The sequence below is a fragment of the Pseudorca crassidens genome, chromosome 1, assembly GCF_039906515.1.
Source record: "Pseudorca crassidens isolate mPseCra1 chromosome 1, mPseCra1.hap1, whole genome shotgun sequence".
NCBI classification, from domain to species: Eukaryota; Metazoa; Chordata; class Mammalia; order Artiodactyla; family Delphinidae; genus Pseudorca; species Pseudorca crassidens.
The window spans coordinates 44,189,648-44,213,734 of NC_090296.1; the positions used below are offsets into that span (position 1 = coordinate 44,189,648).

The following is a 24,087-nucleotide window of genomic DNA, read 5'->3' on the forward strand; positions in this document are numbered from 1 at the left end:
TGGGACAAAAAGCCCTTTAGATATTGCTCTATTTTCCTTTGGTCTTAGCAAGGGGAAAACAAAACAAAACAAAACATTACTTAAGTATAAACAAAAAAGTAAATTAAAATAAAAACTGTCTTACAAATAAATTGCTATGGGACAAGGACAGAAAAACAAGTTTTGGTTTAATGCATGAGAAAATGCTCTCATTTGTATTGATAGCTGATATATGAGCTGACTAATAACTCTGAATACTTTTAGTAAGATCAAGTTCATGTTGTTATTTTCAAATTTGTCAGAACACAAGGTGAGAGAGATAACAATTGTGTATCACTTCTTCCAAATAACTCTTAGATGCAAGGCAGGAAGTGGGGAACAAAATAGATTGCCTATTTTTTTCTTTTTTCTTCTTAGTAGGTGAAAGTAAAACAACTTGAACATAAAATGCACACAGCTGTATCTAAAAGAAAAATGCAAACACAACTTAACCATACTTTATTTGACTGCATCTTATTTAGACAGCTTGCACATTTCAAATCCCATTAAAACTCTCTCTCCAAAAGGATATGGGACAATAGAAGAAAATTATGCAGCAATATCCAGTCATCAAACAGCAGTCCAATATTTTGAGATACACATGATATTTTATAGATACTCAACTCATATCTGACGTCAATATAATTTATGGTTATATTTTTACAAACCTGAAAGCCCTATAACAATATAGCACTCATTTTAGTGATGTCATGGTGCACTGAAAAGTAACTCTGATGCACTACCAATTTGCTTTTATCTATGCTCCTGGAAAGTGATGAACTTTATGATTTTTAGACACCATAATAAATATACACATCCAGTCTTATACATGTCAGCCAATACCATAACACAGGGCAAGGTAAAGTTAAAACATGTGACAAACAAACTTCTTTACATAGATTTGTCAAGCAAATGGGGAGGGTACTTTAGGGAAGAGGCAGAAAATATTAGAACCAATTTTTTAATAGTAATTTTTTTTTTTTTTTGCTGGCTTCAGCTTCAAAACTACTGTCTGGTTTATGATCTGTGGAATTCTCTAGTTTCATCCTAATGTAAGGGAAATTATAGTCAGTCCACACATTAAAATGGTAGTATACCCGTTAGCTTCTTCAATACTAACATATATAGCTTCATGGTAGCATGTATAAAAATGTTCAGCAGTAGCAACTGCCAAACCAGTGTCAGTGGATGGTACAGTCAGTCTTAAAGAGGCAGCACCCCATTAAAAGAAAGTTGCACCAATTTTGCTCAGTTTTAGCCAAGTGAACTCACTCTATCAATTTTAAGTGGAGCTGTTTTAAGATTATATAAGAAAAATGAAAGCCCAATATCAAAAATTAAGTTAATGTTTGATGCTACTTCACCTGAAATGGAGACTTAATTTTGGTGCTGGGTTACCATGCTAGAGGATAAAATTTTAGTCCACTTAAGTAAACAATTTCTGCACACCCAATTAAAGACATAAGGTAGACACAGATATTCAACAAACACCAGCTAAACAATATGACAACCATTTGACTTTTCAGTCACACAGTTAAGTTTGTGTTTAAAACACCCAGTCAATTCAGCAAAATTTGGTCAATTCTGGGTGAAAAGGTCAGTAGTGATGGTTTCATTGACAATCTGCCAAAAAATTAATGGCTGAGCTAAAAATCTAGCATGTATTTACTTTAGAACTGTCCTCATTAGTGAGTCAAGCAAATGTACATTCATCAACAATCATTACCTATGAACCAGCAAGTCAAATATAAAGTGGTGAGATAAAATTTGATAATGAAAGTACTGAACTATTTTATTAGTTCAATTCCCTCCATATTAAGAATAACAGAATCATCATTATGATTGGTATTCCTCTAAGTGCTAGAGTCCAAATGAAGTCTGACCAAAAACGTACTCAAAATGGTCACCTGGAAAGCTGAGTATTGTGTGGTCTTCATATTTTAAATGTAACCAGTATTCTGCCCATTAAACTTTCAAGGCAATATAAAATGAAAAGAAAAAGTTTTCTTTAAAAATAAGGAACTATAAATGATCCCATCAACAGGAAGATTTTATTTTCACCAAATTTATGTATCTTTATTTAAAAAATACTTGTCACCATGTTCACTTTCAAGACACTACACTGAGCAAGGAGCAGCTTTCCCTTAAAAAAAAAAACATAACAAAAAGGCAACAAACTTTCCTGAAAGGGGGCTTTTACCAACTGTTAATGGAGGTAGGGTTTTTAAAAATACAGTAATTATAGCCATAAAATAAAATTCAAACCAAATCCTAGAGCAGAAGTAAAGCATATCCAAATTAATGAAAAAACAATACATTCCTACAAAACATTTTTCACAGAGAATGAATCTTTTCTTTAATGGGTACCTAGGTTTTCCAGTCAAATAAATTATCCATCACAGGTTTCCTGACTCCATTGAAAGCAATCAACTTTAAAATTAATTACATTGCACAGATTGGCCAAAACACAATGTAACTAATGAACATGGTGATGGCTATTAAGAAAACCTATAGAACTCATTCCAAGAATTTTCCATTTCTCCCTTTTGTTTTTCTGGGAACTAATAAAGCAAAGCTCCCCCAAGAATTTGCACAAGTAAGTGAAAAGAAAATAAAATCAGTTTAAAACAGATACAGTGCACCTTGGAATTTATTTTCAAGACCAAGAACCAAAAGCGAAGCATTTTAAGAAATGGAAGCAATGTGAATCCAAACCAAGTGGGAAAAAAGTTCCAACTACTTTGTAAAAGCTGTTCCTCACAGCTTAGTAACAATTTTGATTAAATAAAATCATACCAATTTACATTAATTTTTCTACTCTTTTCCAAAAATTCCCTCACTCTCAAAAAAAAGTGCATCTAAAACCCAGCAATTCCCGGCTTCATCAACTTTTCTCATCCCTTTTGAGTCATTTCTCAAAGATTTTCCAAGTAGATTCAACTTCTTACTGTAAGAAAAGAAGGGACTTCTACAGTAAACCACTCTGTCACTCACCTGGAAAAAGTATCCAAATTATAAAAATCTGAAATAATTTATTACCAAATTTAGAATTTAAATAAAAACAAAAGTTTGCTTGCAAAGGCCTTAAAGAAAAGGAAAAGGTAGCATGCATTCAAAAACTATAGAGATGAAGACAAATATACTTATCTACACAGGCACTGGCAGACGCAATTTAATTGTTATCTTTACTCATTGTTAAGACACACCCAACCCTACATAACATTTTTTTTCATTCACTAATCACTGAGGTACCAATATTCAAGAATGGAAATTTAATATTGAAAAAATAAAACCTAAAATTGAAGCTTTTCCCCCACCCCCTCAGAAAACTATGGCAGGTTTCGTGTGAAATGTTAGTATACTCAGAGATTTTTACAATCTACATTGGCTTTTTTAAGGAACAAAAATCATGTTCCACTTCCTGGTTCTGTGATAAAATTATCACTGTGTAAATAACAATGTCAGCAGACTTTGCAAATGAACAAACAAATCTTGGCTATCAACTGGCACATCTTGTTGGTACCAAAAGAACTCTTTAAGTTTAAAACAATCTCTTTTAATTCAGAACAAATGCGCCATGCCAAAGTGCAACAAATATTGTGCGACACTCAAATGAGACACTGACAGATAAGAGCTGCATGGAAATCACTAAATCCACCTGCAAAGCAATTCTGTACAAATTGCATTGCATGCAAAGGTCGATTCTGCATCGTTGGAAAGTTGTTCCTTGATGTCAGTTTCTCAACGCAGCCACAATTTAAGTCGCAGTGCATCAACTCCATTTAAATAGTATCTGAACAGCCTCTTATCTCGAACAAAACCAAGATTTTCATAAAGTTTCAAAGCAGACTTATTCGTTATTTCTGTTTCCAAAACAACCTTCAAAAAAAGAGAAAACTAAGTTATAATTTTATAATATTTGAAACTAATTTATAATTTCATAATTTGACAAATCACTTATAAACAATAAGATCAAATATTTAAGAAAAAGAAACTGCATTTAATTGTCTTAAAGTTGATGGTGAAAACAGTAAATATTAATGACGTACAGGAAGAACCCAGAAAAACAGTCATCAGAATTATAAAAGTCTTTCTCTCTCAGGGCAAGGGTGCAGTGGGAACACTGGGGACATTTTTCTTTTCTATTGATTTTTGTGAAATGTTTGGAATTTTTGGCAATGAGAATATATGTTTTATACTAAAACAAAGATGAATTCGTTCCCTGTATAGTGTGACAAAAAAATGAAGAAAAAAATCAACAATCAAAGATTTAAGAAAATAAACCAGTACTTGAAACTATTCAGATTGACCTCCAACTCCTATGTTTTCATTAATATGTCATCCTTTATCCTGGCGACAACTACCATATTTGTCTACAGTCAAGACCAGAGTCTGAAAACTATCGTCCTTAGACCAAATATGCCCACTGCCTGTTTTTGTAAATAAAGTTTTATTGAGACACAGCCATGTCCATTGGTCTGCATGATGTTTATTGCTGCTTTCTCAATACAAAAGCAGACCTGAGCAGTTGCACCAGAGACCTGTGGGCTGCAAAGCCTAAAATATTTACTATCAGGCTCTTTGTAGAGAAAGTTTACCAAACCTAGATCAAAGGTACCAAAACTTTAGTGTACCTGGAGGGCTTATTAAAATAGATTGCTGCACCTCCCCCCCAGAGTTTCTGAGTAGGTTTGGGGTGGTGCCCAAGAATCTGCGTTTTTTAAAAATTGCCAGGTGATGTGGATTGCTGCTGGTAAGGGGACGACATTCTGAGAACTACATTCTGAGTATGTCTAGACACTATGGATATCAACACTTAACAGAGGTATTAACTTCTATCTGGGTCTTTTAAAATATTACTGAACCAGTGGCCCTGACAATGAAGAACTGATACTTTTGACTATTATGTGATGTTCTTCTACTTTACTTCTACCTTCCCCTACCAAAATATCCTCTATCCCATCCTCCCAACTTTTACATACATAGCTCTATTTGCCTTTCTATTGATTCTCTACCTACCTCACTGAGAATCAACACAGTGAGTCACAGCTACTGTCGGGATGTTATAACCCCGAGGTGTTTGGAGTGGGAAAAAAGGGCAAAGTATAATTAAACAGAGGCCCAAGTAAAGCCTACGAGTCTCTTCCTGTTCTATCGCAAGCTATAAAAAAAAAATCTGACAAGAATTCAAGCAACAGATATAAATAATAGAGAAAAGACTGTACTTCAACTCATCGGATCCAAAAAACTCATGATCAACTCCTCTACAATTCCGCACATCAGTAACAAGATCTCCATCCCATCAATGCCTCAAACCTAAAACCTAAGAGTCATCTCTGTACCTCCTTCCTCTCCACCCCGCTACATACATCCAGGCATTGAGTATTTCAATTTTCTCTCTTAAATCTCTCTTAAACTGATCCTCTTCTTTCTATCCCCATTGACAACATTCTAGTCTAAGCTGCCATCAACTTTTATTATAAATACAAGAACCTCCTAACCCAAAGGTCTCCCACTCTAGGTACAGTGATGCTCGTTAATTCCCTGCTTACAACCATTTATTGACTCTCTTTTGTCCTCAAGAAAACGTCCACAATCTAACAGTAATCTAAAGAGACCTAAAAGGTCCGTCAAGATATGGCCTCTACCTACCTTGCTAATTGTGTTTTAGGTCTCCCCCCGTTACTCGCCACGATCAACACTAAACTTTAAGTTTCTGGAACCCACCATTATCTTTCCTACCTTAGACCTTTCACATAAGCTGTTTTTTCTGTCTGGAAGAACACTCTTCCCATCCTCCTCTTCTTGCTTTTGGCCTTAGCATGTCACTTCCAGACTGGGTAGAGTATCTCTTTCCCTTCATACTACCCCACAGCACTTGGCACTGCTCCTTGTTCAACTGCACTTTCATTCAATGTTTGATGAGTATGACATCTTTCCCAGCTGGTGAGCCCAACAAGGACAGGGATCATGGGTACCTTGTTCACAGCCATTTCCTCTGCACCTAACACACTGCTTGACACATAGAAGGCTTTTAAACATTTGTTAATTATATATGCCCTTAGTACCTTTCATTATATTACATACATTACATAAATAGGAAACAAACGAAAGTACTGCCACGCTTTTAAATGACCAGAGTACTCAAACAGAAAGTATCATCTTACAGCAATTACCTATGCAAACAACTCATGAGAGCAAATCACACACTAATCCAAACTTTAAAAAGATCTAAAACCAAGTCATTAATAGTTCAAGATCAAGGGAAAATGTTCCTATAAAAGTTATACAGCAAGCAAACCGGTTCAAGATGAAAATAAAAAGTCAACAATTTCTCTCTGCTCTTAAAATGGAATTTAATGTTCAGTAATGTGTGCCATCCTCCAGTTTGGAACACCCCAGTCTGGTCAATGCAATTTACCAGTTTGGAACTATTCTCTTGAGTAATTCCTAGAATTCTGTTTTATGTCAGCACCTAATTACAGCTAAAATGTTAAATCAAAACAATATGAGAAGCAATAAAGCTGCAACAACTCAAAACTTAGAACTGATTTCACAGAAATAAAAAGGAGAGCGACAGTGTAAAAAAAATAATACTCTTTGAAGGCTTACTAAGTGCTACGTAAAGCATTTCACATGCATTATCTCATATTACATGCATATGTCATAATGTTATTTTCACAAGAACCCTATGAAACAGATATATCTCTAACTTACAAGTGAATGAAACTCAAGGCCACCAGTAGAACAAGAATAAACCAGACTCCAAATGTGAACTAGAGCTTAATAGTATCCACTCTTCTGTACCTGTGATTGCACCCCAAAGTAAAACAAAGCAGTGAATGGGAGATCTAACATAATGAAGGGGATCCAGGTCCATATTCATTAATATCCAGCAATCTAAAATATTCAAAACACAGCTGAGGCTAACTATAGCTACATAAATACACACTTGACGTGTAAGTTAAGAGTTGAATTCAGGTTTGTTGGCATCCTAACGGATTAATAAAATAAAGCCCAATTTACAGAAAAACATTACACAAAGTGCTAACACCTTGGTTAAAATGAAAAGATTCTCTCAGCACACTCACATTCTCTAATCAAAGAGATCATGTATTATTTGACACAACAGAAAACGCCACAAAAGAAGTAACTACTTTTTAACACTTAATTACGAAATTCTTATAAACATACTAAAAGAGGATCTGGGTTTATACTGGAAACTCTCTATAAAATTATTCTTTTAGTTCACATCATGGGAATATTATATAGGAAGCCAAAGCATAATAAGGTTATTTTAATCCTAAAGAAACTTGGCTAAGTTGAATTCTACTTAACAGAAAATAAGGGTTACAGTGAAGTTCTACGGATTCTCTCAGGAACAAACCATTGTCAGGATGAGCCAAACCATTACAGTTTAGAAAACCTTTTTTAATATTACAGGCTAGGAGCTCCTGGAGGGACGGCAAGCACTATTTTATTGTCTAGCACCTCACAGGCCTTACACCGACAATCTGACTGAACAATTTTACTGCTCTTCATAACATCCCTTTAAGATCAGAACCACCATTACATTGCACAAAGAGACAGATTTAAGAAGTTAAATGACTTTCCTATAATCACACAACTATATCGACAGAAGATGGATCTAGAACCCAGGCTTATCATATCCAGATCTTTAACTAGGCCAAACTACTCAACCAAAAATCCTTACAGTTTAAATAATTCCATTTTACTCTGTTCCTCACCTAGCTGCCCTGTCTCACAGCCAAACTATATGTTTCCAATGAAACTAAAAATGTTAAACATATAATTATTAAACACAAAAAGCTTAAAAGTCATCTTGTACATTACTATAAAATGTATGTTATTTTGTTAACATGTAACAGGTTTATTATTGGTTATTTAAATAAATTTCCCACTGTTGGTGGGAATGTAAATTGCTACAGACATTATGGAAAACAGTGTGACGGTTCCTTAAAATTAAAAATAGAACTATCATATGATCCAGCAATCACACTTCTGGGTATACAACCAAAGAAAGTAAAATCAGGACCTCAAAGAGGTCCCCATGTTCATTACAGCATTATCACAGTAGCCAAGATAAGGAAACAACCTAAATGTTCATCAACAAATGGATGGATAAAGTGGTGCGTGCTGCCAGTGTGACAACACGGGTGAACCTGGAGGGCATTACCCTAAGTGAAATGCATCAAACATAGAAAAACAAATACTGCGTGATCTCACTTATATACAGAAACTAAAACAGTCAAACTTAATAGAAGCCGAGTGTAGAATGGTGGCTCCAAGGGGCTGGGGATAGACGAAAATAGGAAGATGCTGGTCAACTAAAAATGTTTTAAGGTCACATACTGCACACTTAACCTCCATTAAGAAATTCTGATTCCAGTATATTTTCATCATTTATGAGTTAGTTCTGAGTATTAATATCATAGTAACCATACCATAAATCTAAAAAAAATTTTGAAATTTAAATTTCCAGAGGTGAACATTTCAGGGACATCTACAGCTTAAAAAGTACTGTTCATCATGCTGCTCCATTCATTCTAATTTATTTCCAAAAAAAGTACATAAAAGTAAATGGCCACCATGTGGGTTCATTATTTTAGGTACACAAGAAAACTCATTCATGTTATTTGTATATATTTTTCTTACTGTCTCCCCTAATGTAAAACCCAAGCTCAAGAAGCTTCTCCTAGTAGCCACTAAATGTTTGGCAGCCAGACCACATAGAGGAGTAACCAAATTCAAGCTAGATTAGCAATACAGGTAATGCATTTCTTACTCATGAAGTAATGAATCCACCTGTTTCTTTTTCTGATGCTATAACTTTTTAGTCAGATCCAAATATACAGAAAATGGAAAAGATCTTTAGCTACGCTGTTTAAACATGTCTAATTCTGATATAAAAAGTTAGGAAAGTCATAGTAAGGCAAAATGAAAAGATCTATTAGACCAGAAGAATAATACCATTGTTCCTTGGGCAAAAGCAAGATCTACATTTCAACTCTGTGAAATGTACAGATCTACATTTCAACTAACCTCAGTTTAATTCACTCTGAATTTATCTTAAAATGACAAGTGGCAACCAAAAGCAATATAAACATGACTCAAGGTCATAAATAAATTCTGCAAACAGAACAGAAAGTAAAAATTGACTGGATGTGTACAGTAAAGCTTCATAGAGATTTCCAAATGTATCTCTCTTAATAGGCTCATAGATTCAAAAATCTCTCTCTGTAAGATTGAAAAAACAGCAGCACGACCTAAGCAGTAGAAGATGTAATTTAAAACCCTTCACAAATGTCTTTCGGATAATTTGTCAAAATTTCTTAACACTTTAAAAGAAAGGAAGATTGACCTAACTTAATGAAAGTAACATCACATGTCAGTTATTTTATAATTTGGTCATTGTATTCTTGGAGAATTATAATTTCAAAGTTTTCCTCAGAACAATGAATTATATACAAAACTATTTTTATATATAATTGCTTTATCAAAGGGTACTTTAATAACTTGGTTAACCCTGCAGATATATATTTTTTCAGATATATTTTTTTATGTATACACACACAAAAAAAAGACGATTGCTGTTCTTAGAAGCTTAGAGAGAAAGACAAGTTAAAAACTAATTAGACTGGGAGATGGGGATTGACATATATACACTAATATGTATAAAATAGATAACTAATAAGAACCTGCTGTATAAAAAAATAAAACTAAAAAAAGAAAAGAACTAAAAAACAATTTTTTTAATGAAAAAAATAGACAAATCGAAATTCAAAAGTCCAGCCCCCCCCACAAAAAAAGAGGCATAGATAAGATACTGGAAACACAAAACTGATCATTCAACCAATATTTATGAACCATGTACTCTATCACAAATGCTGTACTAAGTACTAAGAATACAGCAGTAAACAAGAAAAGGTATCTCTGCTCTCAGTGGCTAAGGCACAGTCTCTGAACAAGTAAATTTAAGAATTTAAGCATAGTAAGTATTACAGAAAGGGAGGTAAAGAAAACCACAGAAGGTGGTTTTCAAGGAAAACTTAAAAGGAGTTGTTGATATCTGAATTGGGTCTTAAAGACTGAGAAGCATTTTAATAAGCAGAGGAAGACCAAGAAGCTACTGGGTCTAGCAAATACAAAGTAGTTACACTGGAGTGGAGGGGAAAGAAACCAAACCAAACAGGATGAGATGGTAATATAAGGAAGTAGAACCAACAAACACACTACCATCAAAAATTAGAAGGGTAAAGAGGACAGAAGACTTTGTTGCTTATATGGTTTAAAACTCAATGAAAGGGAAAGGGAAAGCCTAATAAAGAGTAAGCAAGAGTTCTGTCCCTTTCTACAGCAAATCCTTTATCTGAACAACATGGGGCACAGATAACCAATTTTTTTAAACCATGGAAGACTTCCCTAATCCAGAGGCAGAGCTATTCAAACTGCAAAAACCATCCACTTAAAACCATACAACAGGGCTTCCCTGGTGGCGCAGTGGTTGAGAGTCCACCTGCCAATGCAGGGGACACGGGTTCGTGTCCCAGTCCGGGAAGATCCCACATGCCGCGGAGCGGCTGGGCCCGTGAGCCATGGCCACTGAGCCTGCACGTGCGGAGCATGTGCTCCGCAACGGGAGAGGCCACAACAGTGAGAGGCCCGCATACCGCAAAAAAAAAAAACCATACAACAGAAATAAGTTCATGGAACTATACCCATTTCAGTCTAAGATTGAGTAAAACTCATTGCTTGAAAAGTAAGAAAAATGAATCAGAACTTTAAGCCCACAATGAATAGTTCTACCATAAAATGTATCACTAATTTAGGCCTTAACCTTAAGACTATAACAATATAACCAAAATCTCATCATTCCTCAGAACTTTCAAAGAAAAGCCAACACTATTTAAACATTTGATCAGTTAAGGTAAAGCATACTACCTGTCTCATAGGCAGTAACTAGGATAACTCAGAAAAGGCTTTCATAAGGGACATAATACTCCCTCCTTATAACATCCCTGTTCACTGGGAACCACACTACTCAGTAGAGGATCAAAACATGGTCTTATCATCCCAAAGATTTCTCCGAACTGTTAAGCAGCTTTTGTGAAGCCTGACTTCTATTCTTGATGAGCTGTCTAAGCCAATATAGCCATGGTCCATATTGGACTTACACTGATGAAAAAATTTATATTCAATTTTATACTCAAATTTTAGTTACCAATGATGTAGATAATCAGGGTATCTTTTACTTTTTTTTTTACAGATAATCACTGTACCTTTTACTTTTTGAAATTAAAAGCTGTGAATATGAGATCCTTTGCCATGTGTGAATTTTCTTATTCGGGGTAAAAAAATTAAATATCCGTAAATCCCAGGATGTCTTCCCTGTGCTGCCCAATATGTCTGTAGGCCTTCTCATACAACCACGATTTAGTGTGATCTGTCAAACTACGAACTATGAATGTGGACAAGGAGCGTGAGAATACTCTGCTGTACATCTGTACTGACATGGAATCCTGTTCATGAGTTACTGTTAAGTGGAAAAAGCAGTTATAGCAGAATAACTGTGATTTCATTTGTAAAAAAAAATGGGTAAACATCTGCATTCACATGTGCTTAGAAAATGGGAGGATGCAAACTGCAAGATTAATAGCAGCTATTAGTGGAAAGAAAGATGAAGAGTTGAAAAGCGTGAAGATGGTAAAAGAAAGGACTTTGCACCCCAAATACACACAAATAATGATGGTTAGTGACTGTGAATAAATTTTGTACCAAAAAAACCCCACTTAGAAAAAAAAAAGTAACCAAAACAAGTTACTTATTGCAGTCTGAGAAAAAAATTACCTAATTTCAAGTATTTTGAGAACTCTCTAAGGCACATTTGCCCTCCAATAATAAAGACAAGTGTTAGCAGTAATGCTCATAAAATTACTAGCACAACTCTGGTCCTTCTTAGTCACCACTGTTATATTAAAGATATCTGTACTTCCCTAGTTTATACTTATCCCCTTCCACATTACATAATAGTAAATCTTAACATTCCCAACCATCACTATTATTTATTGAGCACCTACCGTATGTAAAGCACAGTGCTGCAGGATACAAAGATACTACCTGCCTTCAGGCCTTACAAACAATCTGAAGAGAGAAGACGCTTTTATGCTAATTTACAGATAGATCTACATTTAAAAAGTGGTTGTCTTTCCCCCCCTCCAACCTTATTATTTAATGCTGAGATTTTTTTCAAATGTGAAATGTTCTTCATATGGGCTGACAGTTGGCCCACAGGAAAAAAAAAAAAAAGTATTATTTAGAGAGAAACCAAGTCCAATACACAAGTAAATTACAATAAGGTTTATAATAAGAGCTACCTTAAATGATTTAACTGATAACAAATCAGAGTTCTGAATACCAGTTATTTACTAAAAATATCTAAAATTTTACCTTTACATTCTGACACAAATTTTAGCTCCCATTATCATCTTAAAATTTGTTCTAGGTCAAAGTTCATGTGTTTTTCAACGGAATGTAATTTTCAGCACAAGTTACATTTGTATAATAATAGCTTGCAATGAAATCTGCAGTACAACTTATTATGGGCTATTTATAAAAATACCCAGTAGAATACAGCCCAGGATAAAAGGTCTTAAACATTTAGGAAGACTTACCTCATCACAGTCTCCTTCAACCATAGCATATATAGCTTTCTTAACCAAGTTAGTACCTAGAATACAGAGCTGAGTATTAATGAAGTAAAAAATGTAATTAGTTTCTTAAAGATACCTAAATTGTAATATTCATAAGAAGCAAAGAAATGTCAAATGCTGGGTTCTACCCTGAATGAGATACACAGATTATCTCAAATTAAGTGGGGGAAAAAATTTAGACTTAAAACTGAGAGCCCAATAGGACCTGTGCATAGCAATACATGTTTCCTCTTGAAAGACCTATCTCCTGATATATATCCTTTTCTCAGGTGTAAATGCTGTTTAATTCCAAGGAAAAAGGTAAGATATGGCCAGAGCAACCCAGGAACTTCTTCAGCTGGTAAGAACTCACTCCATGACCTTTGAGCCAATCTTGCCAAAGATCACACCAGAATTGCTGTGACCCAGAGTGGGCCCAAGACACTGTGCTAGTTTCCACAAACCTTATAGTAAGCCTGGGCACACCAAATGACGTCAGTGGTGTGTCTGTATCCTAGTTTAGGGTCAGATATACTTAGCACATTAAAGGGAAAACAAATGCTAAATCTGATCTTAAGAAATCCAAATTTTCTCTCTCAATTTTCAAACCATGAATACAAGCAAGCACACGTTACATGGGCCATACAAAATATGTCTGAGGGCCAGGATGCAATCTTCAAGGCACTGGTTTCTGCCCTCTGAAGTAGCCAGGCAATTTGCCTATCATTTTCCATGAGTCCTTACCAGCTCTTTTTAATGCATCAAAGACTCAAACTTGGCTTGCATAACAAGCCCAATTCATTAAACATCTTAGTGGCAAACTGTAACACTATAAGAAAAGTTGGTTGAACCTAATGTACTAAGTAAACCTATTCATAATGACTTCTCATGATGTCTCAGATTGTGTGAAGCAGTCTTAAACTGGACACTCATAGTTTAAAAAGATAAAACTGCAAGTGACAAAACTGCTAGTAATTAAATACTGGTACAGGCATCAAACTCTTTTTTCATGAATACTTACTTAGCTTCAGTACCTCTCAGAATGTGCCATGCTCAGACAAGTGCTTATCTACCTGATCCTCCATCTTGAACAAAGAGCCAGTAGGTCTTAGACACTATGACAGCTGTTCTTAACAGGCTTACATCACAGCCACCTGGGGAAATTTCAGCCCTACTTCTAACAGGACAAATAAGATTCTCAAGGGGAGGGGCTTAAGCATTTGTTTTTAAACCACCCAGATGATTCTAATGACCATTATAAACCATGAGTATAAGATTAACTGCAAAGGCCAGGAAAGGTAGCCCAGGAAAGAGATGAGTTTGGGAATAGTAGTAAGAAACAATTCTCCTTTTTCCTGGTCCTTCCCGAATTGCTAATATAATGTTTGATGACTAGTACTAAATAATGGTAACAATTTCTCCATAATTTTGCCTTGATTGAGGACCATTTAACCCAAGTACACACAGCTGCTTGAGTGCTGTGATCAAGCACCCTAATAATGCTATTAAAAACTGCAGAACTTAGTATAATGCAAAGCAGTTTGGATATGATCAAAAAAATGTCTGGAGATGAAAACTGATCACCTTCTAATTGTTAGAAAGATAATCTCTCAAATAATTAAACAGTAATAAAGGAAACAATTCATTTTTAAAACATTTTGAAAATATTTTGAAATAAAAGCAATCAATTTTCTTCCCTCAGCTTCATGCTCATTTCTACATACTATTTACATTTAAGTCTTCTGCTTCAAAAAAAAAAAATGAAAATAACTTAGGCATTTTTTTGTGACATAATATTTTTCTTACCAATGCCATTTCTCCTGTATTTGGAATCCACGGCTAACATGGCTATATAACCTCTGCGGAACATCTTTTTGTGCATATCCAACTTGCAAACGATGGCACCTACACACTCCTCCCCTACCATGGCCTTAAAAATAAACAAACAGTTACAAAGAATACATTGCCATCAGGTATTGCATAATTACCCACAGAAACAGCAGCCAACCATTGGTCAGTGTTTCTGAGGGAGGAAGAAATAATGAGAATTCTAGCAAGAGAGCAGTCACAGAAGTGTCAGAAATCTAAATCCCAGAACTCCTTCAAATGTTCTAGTTTTAAAATCTTTCAACATTCTTTAGGACATGAATTTCTTAGGCTCATTATTAAAGCCTAGGGGAAAAAAAAAAAGCAAATTTCCACATGGTAAACATTCAAGTACTTTATGAGGTGCTTATAATTAGTTGCAATAAAGAGCTACATGTTTAAGATCTGGGAAAGGGGAAACATGTGAAAATAATTTTTTAAGAAAGTCTTTTCATTAGATATCACAAAATATTGTGAAACTTATCAACAGAGTACTATAAATTTATATTTAATTATAATAAAGTTTTAGTGAAAGACAGATATAAGACATAATATTTACACCTGAATAATAGTTAGATTTTGATCAGGGAAAAAAAATCTAAAAGAAAAAGGATAATTTTTAAGGTATTCCTTAGATCCTACCCAAGGGGTTTCTGTTACTGTAGGACTACAAAAACTAGATATACGATGGTCTCATTTTTAGGGCTCTACTGACAGTGTGAGTCATTGCCATAAAGCTCACAGAATATCTAGATCTCAAAATCAAAGCTTCATATTAAAGCAAAAGTTGTAATTTTTACAGAGCTTTCTATTTTAATAAAAATGTACAGCCTTCCACACAAAGATTACTTATTAAATAAAAGCTAATCAGCCTCCATTTTCATTAAAATTTCCAGTATCACCATTGAAAATATGTTTTTCAAAAATTCCATCACCAACAAAAAGTTCTAGTAAATATTGTACTCTGGTAAATATAAATAGGGCAATAGTTCCAATTGTTTAATAATGTGTCAGACAGAAATACTTGTTTGCTGTAAAGAGCCCTCATAAAAAAATATGAAAGCTTCAAATCATCTCTTAATAAAATTAACTTTTCAGAAACTATTTCAACAACAAAAACCAGGAATGGGTTTAAAAAAATCAATAAGCCCAATTTACACTTAATACCTCTCTTATCTTGAATCTGTTATGACTTTTTTTAGTTCATCATTCTGTAAATTGATTAAAAAGCCTTTTTTTCAACTGTGGAGAAATCTTTAGGCAAGATAATTCTAATCCATTTCACGCAAGCCTAAACTAGGTCAGGAGGGATATTAATTTTATTTACTTATTTTAATTGAAGTGTAGTTGATTTACTTTGAAGGGATATTAAATTCAACAATCCACACTAATTCATTTCTGTTTTATCAACACAATCCAAAATTATTTGCGGTCAATAAACCTCTAAAATTGTTAATTCCATTTTCATTCATGATAAATCAATCTGGTTCTTTCAAAATTCTTTTGAAAAGTAAAACTTCTTTCTGTATTAAGTCCTGAAACATATACAAAAGTTGCCTGGTTGAACAGCATTTTCTGATTTGAACATAACTTATTTCAAATAGATGTGTGTGGTTGTGTGTGTGTGTGCATATATCAGAGATGAGAGGTACATTAAAAAATTTTTGACCTGACCTCATAAGCTAGGAGAAATGGAAATCTATACCAATCTATGATACAAAATTATAGGACAGCTACATTTCACAGTTAATAAACCATCCAAAAGGGGAAAAAATTAAAACCACTAGACACAATATAACTGGACAATACTTTCAAACTGGATAGGCATTTCAAACAAATCTTCTTTGTCCTCGGACCAAGAAAGTAATAAGCAAACAAAGTATTATATTAGTTCACTTAGACTAGATTGAGTTCTTACTAATCAAGAATCTATGGGAACAAAAATCAAGTTGTACACATCATTTAAAAATAAAAGCCCAATATATGATTCACTGTTATTAGTAAGATGTTTAGTGAGGAAGGCCAATTCTGCATTTTTTCCTGATAAATTGCTGATGAATATACACTTACAAGAATCACTGAACTGCATGTTAAGTTTTTACAAATAAAAGCTTCTGCACATAAATTTGGAACTCATGCTATTAAAATGTGTTCTTTTTTTCAAGGATGGGAACTGAAAAATTCCAGGCAAGATTAAAATTTAACTCTACAAGGCCAAATGCTTGTCAATCTATAAAACTTGAAAAATACAAGCTGTGTGAAATACAGATTCCCAAATTCCAGAATATCACAAATAGGAAAACAGAGGAATCTGGAAATTTAAATTTAGAACAAATAACAGAAGTACTATAGTATATCACTGGTAATAAGTTTAAGAAGTTCAAAAAGGCACCAACAACTGAAAATACCATGAACTCAAAAGAGACAGATAAATTATTTAAGTACAGAGTAAATGACAGTGCCTCCCATTTGTACAGTACCATACGTTCACATCTGTTACAATTATTAGGAAGAATCATTAGAAACTGTCACTTTTGTTAGTCAAATATGGTCAAGTATTGGCGATTTTCTAAGGTCCAACCACATATATTCCATCTGATCCTCTGCAGGTTACTCATGGAAACCAGGAACATTCTGAAGATTTCTAGTCTCTTAATATCATTGTCTGCAAGGACAACTATTACTTGGTGAAGCATAACTTGGTGACACAAGGATCTTGGCTGAATGACTCAAGGGTATGTCATTTTTCAGCTTCTTAGTTGTTTCTATAATGACAGGCCAGGAGACCTGGGTTCTAGCTTTATATCTCTGGACCCTAAATATCTGGAGATGCGAACATTTTAAGTCACTCTGGTCTTTAATTTTTTTTCATTAAAAAAAAAAAATTAAGCTGAACTAGATTATCTCTAGGATCCTTTATAGTTCTAAAATAATATGAATTGAAATAAACATACTTATATTTGTTTTAAATTAGTTCTCATGAGAAATTCAAATTTTTTAAACGCCAATATAAAGGCCCCAGTTCCAAATGGCCTCTGATTGTTTAACTATTGTTTTATGTTCAATACGTCTAGATCCATACTTGCATTAGTAAACCTTACAGGTCAACCACTTGCATATTATCACAATTTCTAGATATTGAGAGTTTAATGTTAAACAAACTGGCTATTAAGGGTTAAAGTTCAAATTAGCTGTTGAATTGGGAGGAGTCTATGTAAAATCAAAGTAAAGTTTACTAATATTCAGTTTATCAGAGTTTAAAATGGCAGACAAGTTGAGAGAGGTCTAGGTAATACCAGAACTCAAAAGCTGACTAATCATCACACATACACAACTATTTTCTGGAATTAACAGAAATACATACACTATTTCAATTTAAACTGTAACTAAATTGTATGCTTTTGTGAATTAACTTACAATTAAATCAATCTACAATCTTCAGCATTTATAATAGCATTTGATATGACATTTATAATAATGCTATGAAAACCATCTTCCCATATTCATTTGACACAGACGTGTCTTAGAACTTCTATTTTGATGCAATGGTTAGAATCCTGTAAGAGCAGTTTTGTAGAATATAAAATAGGTCCCAGTTTAAACAAACATACTAAACTGAAGTTTAGCAAAGTGAACGCAGAAAATAGCACAGCTACCATTATCAACAATACTGAGGTTATATTTTCAGATCACCACCAAGCTATAGAATCAAAAAGACAGATTTCTAAAGTATTGTCAAAGCATCTTACAGGGAATTAGTAAATGCAATTAAGTCAATTCTAAAACAGCAAATAATGGTAGTGGCTTTTCCCTTCACATATCGTAAAGCACTCCTTAAAAGCATGTTGTCTTTCTTCAATAAAATTCAATGGAAACAACATGCTTGTGAGTACATGATATAAAGCACATACCTGCCATCAACATTTAAGTGAAAGGTTTCATACAGACTGAAATTGGTCAATATTATTGGGAAACTATTGGTACTACCAGTACTACGTAAGTCAAAAAAAAAAAAAAATTCAGCTTGTTTGGTTAAGCCAAGTCTTTTTTACTCATATATTAAGCAAAAAATTTCTGTCAACTACATTACACACAAGCCAGCAATAGTACTAGAACTTAAGCATATCTATGACCAGCTTCTTTTAAAAAAAGAAAAAAAAATTAGATTACTTAACAATTTCACAGTTTCCTACACTCCCAAAAAGGGTATTTTGTTCAAGTTTCTGGAGTCTTTCAGCCACCAGAAGTGTTAGTAGCACCTTCTGCAACCGTGCACCAGAAAGCAGGCTGGCTACAACTGCTAACTGTCCTGCTGAAGTAAAAGGAAACAATCTCCATAATTATGGAATACGCTTCTAAGATTTAATTCTCCAGTGTGGCCACAGCAAGTTTACTGACAATCATGTTCACCAAAACATGTTTATGCATACACTCTTCCCTGATTATGGCTGTAATTGAGAGATTAATAAGGCCTGTATCCGAACAGAACCATGTTCAAATTAAATGACTGCAAAGTGCTTTGAGGATGAGGGAGGATAATTAAAGACGGTTAAACATGATTATAAGCTAATGTAAACAGGATACAAGACCCCCAACATGCAACACACAGGCTTACTGCATTTACATCAGTATCAAGTTAACCCGGATCATGAACCCTTACCTCCAAAGCAGTTTCATTAAATAATTAGGAGTGCATACACGCACTTTACATCACGTAACATACTATGAAATGCAGGATACATCCACTGCCACTCCTGCCCTCACACTCCCTGCCCCGCACGGCCTGGATCTCTCTGCTGGGTTCACCCTATTTTCGTTCCACCCACTTACCAAGAAGCACAGCTGTGGCCAGTTGTGGATAAAATATCTATAGGTATAAATGGAGTAGGGTTCAGACAGATCTTTGGTGATCAGTCTCATGATATCGGGCATTTGCAGCTCGGATTCATATCGGACATAACGTATAGTCCGATCCTCCCCAGGCTCAACCTCCCGGCCTGAAGGGCTTCTCAAACTGCAGCCGGCGGTCAGGGATGAAGACAGCAGCCGCACCTGCTCGTCTTCCTCCTCTTCCTGCTCCGGGCCCTCCGCCAGTCCATTGCGGGCCGCCGCGGGATCGCTCGCCGCCGCTGCCTCTGCGGGGCTGGGGAGCGCAGTTCTTGCATTATTGGGGAGGCAGGGAGGGGGGCTCTCGCCCGAGTGTACCCCGGCTCCTTTTGTTGCAGTCGCTCTGGGGCCCCCGGCGGGGGTGGCCGTGACCGTGGCCGCCTCGGCCGCGCTCAAAACCTTGCTCTTGAGGGAGGCGGCCGTCCGGAGGTGCCGCAGTTCGGGGTTGATCAATCCGTTGAGCTGCAGCTGCTCCTGCGGCGGCTGGGGGCAGCGGAGGCACGGATGCCCCTTGGCCGCCGCCGTCGCCTCGCCGCCCGCCAGGCTCCCGCCGCCGCCGCCGCCGCCGGCTTCGTGCTCCTCGTCGTCCTCCTCGTCCTCGCTGCAGCAGGCGAGGGCGGCCCCCGCCGGGAAGGGACAGCGGGGCTCGGCCGCCGCCGAGGCCGGAGGTGCTGGTGGTGGGAGGAGGCTGCTAGGCCCAGGCGGTACCTCCGCCATCCTAGAGGAGACACAGACCGAGAGGGGAAGCCATGAGACCCGGCGGACAAGCGCGGAGTAGAGGGGGCGGGGGGCGGCCAGGGTTGGGGGGGAAACAAAGGCAGAAACCGTCCCTCACAGAGCTGGCGCCCCAATTCCGCGGGCCCCCCCAACTCTTCAGCGCCGCCCAGCTGCTCAGCCGGCCACCGTCCCCGTCCGCCCGCGCCCATCCGCCAGCCCTGTCACCCGCGGCCCCTCCCCGTCCCCACCGCAGGCTCACCCCGAACAGGTCCCCGCCGCCACTGCCGCCACTCCTCTTCCTCCTCGGCCGCCGCCGCCTCCCGCACCGCCGCGGCTGCCTCCACCGCCGCCAAGCCTCACACTCAGCCGCCGTCGCCGTAAAGCGCCTCAGCTGTTACCCTGGGTAAAGTTTCCTGGGCCTGGCTTTACGACACTTCCCTGCCTGCCGGCTGCCGGGGCCGAGGGAAAGGGGCGTGGAGGGAGGTGACCTGTGGAGGGGCGGGGACGAAGGTGTCTCATACGGGCCCCGGGGGAGACCGCGTGCTAATGGGTGGGGCTGTAGGGCGGGGAAGTTGCAGAGGGCTTTGGAGTCACCAGCTCCCAACCCACTGTCCTCGGCCTTGGGGCTCAACTGCGGATCTTGCAACGCGAGGCCCGGGAAGGATGGGCGGGACAGGCGCTCCCACGGAGCTGTCGCGAAGCCCGCCCGCTCCGGGCCTACTGCCCCGGCCTTGGACAAGTCTCCTAAAAATGCTTTTCCTCAGCTGTACAACGTTTAACCTTAGCTCTGACCGGGGGCGGGGGGAGGGCTACCCGCGTCCCTTAAAAATGGAGCAAATCTGGAGAGAAAAATCCCTGAAAAGGAGAGGAAGTTAAAAACTTTGAGCTGTGAAAAATATGGGAATGACTGATGAAACCTGGTCGTTTGCAATGTGAATTAGGTTTAGTCTTTGCCGCTTCGAAGCAAGAGAAAGTGGACAGGTAGTCCTCTTCCTCTCTCCTTATCCCCTTCACCCCGCCCAGGAAAACTAGAAGTAAATGGGATTAACAGGTGCGGGGGCAGCTGCAAGCACGCCTGGGGAAGAGTTAGAGATGTTGAAAGAGAGTGACAATGGCTAAGAAGCACATTCCTAAACCTGTGACCCGAATTGTGATAGGGTGAGAAGCACCAGTCAAGAGGTGTCCTGAACCTGCTCCCCGCCTTCTCTTAACAAGTGGTCCCCCTGCGCGGATGCAGAGGGAAGAGAACTGCCGCACGCGCCTGAGCGGGAGGTTCAGCTCTTTCCGCTCTGGTCCACAGCCACGATTTTCATAAGAGAAACACAGGTAGTGTTAACTCACCAGCACACTGAGGAAGTTAAGTTTTTTAAACTGAATGTAGAACTGGGCAGGTCTGCAGCAGATGAATGTTTTCAGGGATATAATTCTCTGACTGTTTGCAATTTTTGCCATAATCTAAAGTAAAAAGAAGAATACATTGTAGCGTAGCTGTTGGATAGCCGTTAAGGTCCTTGTCACCAAAGATGTTAAGCAAGTACTATCACCTTCTATCTAGAAGGTCAACCTATAGTGATAAAAATAATATAATGTGTTACTATGTGCCAGGCACTGTCCTAAATATCTTACATGTATTTATTAACTCATTTATAGGTTTTTATAGAAATACATTTGTGCACAAATAGACATGTAGAAGCTTATTTATTTCAGCCTTTTCTATAGTAGGAATAAATAATTCCAGACCACCTAAGTATCTATCAATACAGGAATGATCTTATGATACATAAATACTATAGAATATTACTGTTAATTATGTAATTGTTTAAAAGATTGAAACAGACATATATTGACACTCCTCCCGCTACTATAGCTGCATTGCAGATTACCCCACAGCATGTGGTATAAAACAACTACTTATGCTCACAGATTCTTGTGGGTCAAGAATTCATACAAAGCACAACAGGGATGACTTTCCCTGTTCCATCGTGCTTCAGGTGGAAGACTGGAGGCTGAGGACTGGAATCATCTAAAAACTTTTCACTCTCCTGTTGATGGTTGTTGCTGGCTGGAGACCGCAGTTTGGGAGACCGCAGTTTGATCTCATGTAGACCATGTTGTCTTTTAGTATGGGCTAGTTTGGGCTTCGTCACAGCTTAGTGGCTGGGTTCCAAGGGCAGGTGTGCTAACAGAGAGAGAGAGCCAGGTAAAAGCATATTGCCTTTTATCACTGAGCCTTAGAAATTATGCAGTGTCATTTCTGCTGCACTCTATTTGTCCAGGTTCCAGAGGAGGGAAAATAGACCCTATCTCTTGATTGGGGAGACGCAAAGTTCTTAAAGAGCACGTGGGACCAGAAGTATTGGCTGTGGCGTCTTTGGAAATTACAAGTTGCCACAGGTGCTTACATGGAAAGACCTCCTAAATAAGAGTAAATAAATGAGATGTATAATAAGTACAATGTGATCCCATTTATGGTTTTTAAAAAGTACAAAACAAAGCTATATTTCCAAGTGTACATACAATGTTTAAAGATATGTCTGTTTCAAACCACAATTAAATATTTGTGTAGTTTTATTTTACATGCCATGTGGTTCTTAATCCTACTAATCCTATCTGTTATACATAAAGCCATGAATATGAGTGTCCTTAGCTTTGTTTTATCCTAAATGAAAGAAAAGGCATATATCAAATTTGAGGGCTATAAAATTTAATCAAAGTATGAATATTGGTATATTGTTTTACCACCTGTAATCCTGGAACACTATGAAATTCCCAGGTAAAGTGTTTTAGTTAACAATTTGATTCTTCCCCTTGAACTTGTGGTGGGGAGGGGTGAGTGCTGACAGTCTGCTCTTTGACCCTCTTTCCCTTTGAGAACAGTGGTTGGCAATCCCCATTGTAGGCACAGATTTTGCTTGTAGAACTGAGGACCCCAGGAGAGTATGAGGAACCAGAGAGCGCTATGGTCAAATGGTTCCCATTTCTAGTACTTTCAACCTCATTCTAACTTTCATAACCTGCCCAAAGACATGGACAGGCTGATTCACAAATCTCCAACTGGACTGGGGAGAATTATGTATTCCTACCTACATATTAAAGCTATCGAAAACTCTCGGTTTTCAATTTAGCTATGCTCCCAGCACAGCACTCTAGAATTATCTTACCTGTCTTCCAGGCTTGCTTCATCCAGCAGCAGCTATCCTTGACCACTACAGTGCTTGCTTCACACTCCTTCTCAGCAGATGATTCTGCCACCGTTTCACTAAGAAAAATGAAGTATTCCATAGGTGCACTCCCTCAATGTTCTCCCCTCCTATAAATGCATCTATATCTGAACTTACTCTTAACCTCCTTCCCCCTAGTCTTAGTGGGAGGGAGACGGCCAGTTCTTCAAGACTAATGCCTCCCTCCACCTGTGAGCTTGATGCCATCTCTTTCAGTCTTCTTTGGGACTTGTCCCATCATTGTTTCTCTCTCCTGAATTGTCAATGGTACCTTTGCTAGCTACTGCCTCAAAGTTTATAAATGTGCTCCATCTGGAGACCTGCTACCGTGGTTTCTTCCTCTTCTTTCCATCACAGTGAAACTGCTAGTCTGCAATAGATATGTAGCCACTCACTGTCTCCACTCAGGTGCAAGTTTGCTCTTCAGCCAATTGGTTGGCTTCCACCTCAGCCCTTCCACTAACACCTTTCTGGCAAAAGTCATGCTTTATGGGAATTCCCAGGCGGTCCAGTGGTTAGGACTCCACCCTTCCACTGCAGGGGGCATGGGTTCCATCCCTTGTCGGGGAACTTAGATCCTGCAAGCCGCAGAGGTTGGCCAAAAGAAAAAAGAAAAAAAAAGTCACCCGTTATAAAGGCTAGACCCAATAAACTCTTTTCCACTCTCG

At 37.6% G+C, this 24,087-nt stretch overlaps 1 protein-coding gene across 1 annotated transcript; it reads right to left on the reverse strand.

Annotated features, from left to right (window-relative positions):
• Nucleotides 1-443: 443 nt before the first annotated feature.
• On the reverse strand, nt 444-20,653 carry NAA30 (N-alpha-acetyltransferase 30, NatC catalytic subunit). Its single transcript, XM_067734672.1, has 5 exons — nt 20,458-20,653; nt 19,425-20,199; nt 14,535-14,658; nt 12,711-12,766; nt 444-3,897 (listed from the first exon to the last, which is right to left on the reverse strand). Exons 2-5 carry the CDS (start codon nt 20,196-20,198, stop codon nt 3,760-3,762), a joined length of 1,092 nt encoding a protein of 363 aa, XP_067590773.1. The 5' UTR covers nt 20,199; nt 20,458-20,653; the 3' UTR covers nt 444-3,759.
• Between the last annotated feature and the right edge of the window lie 3,434 nt (nt 20,654-24,087).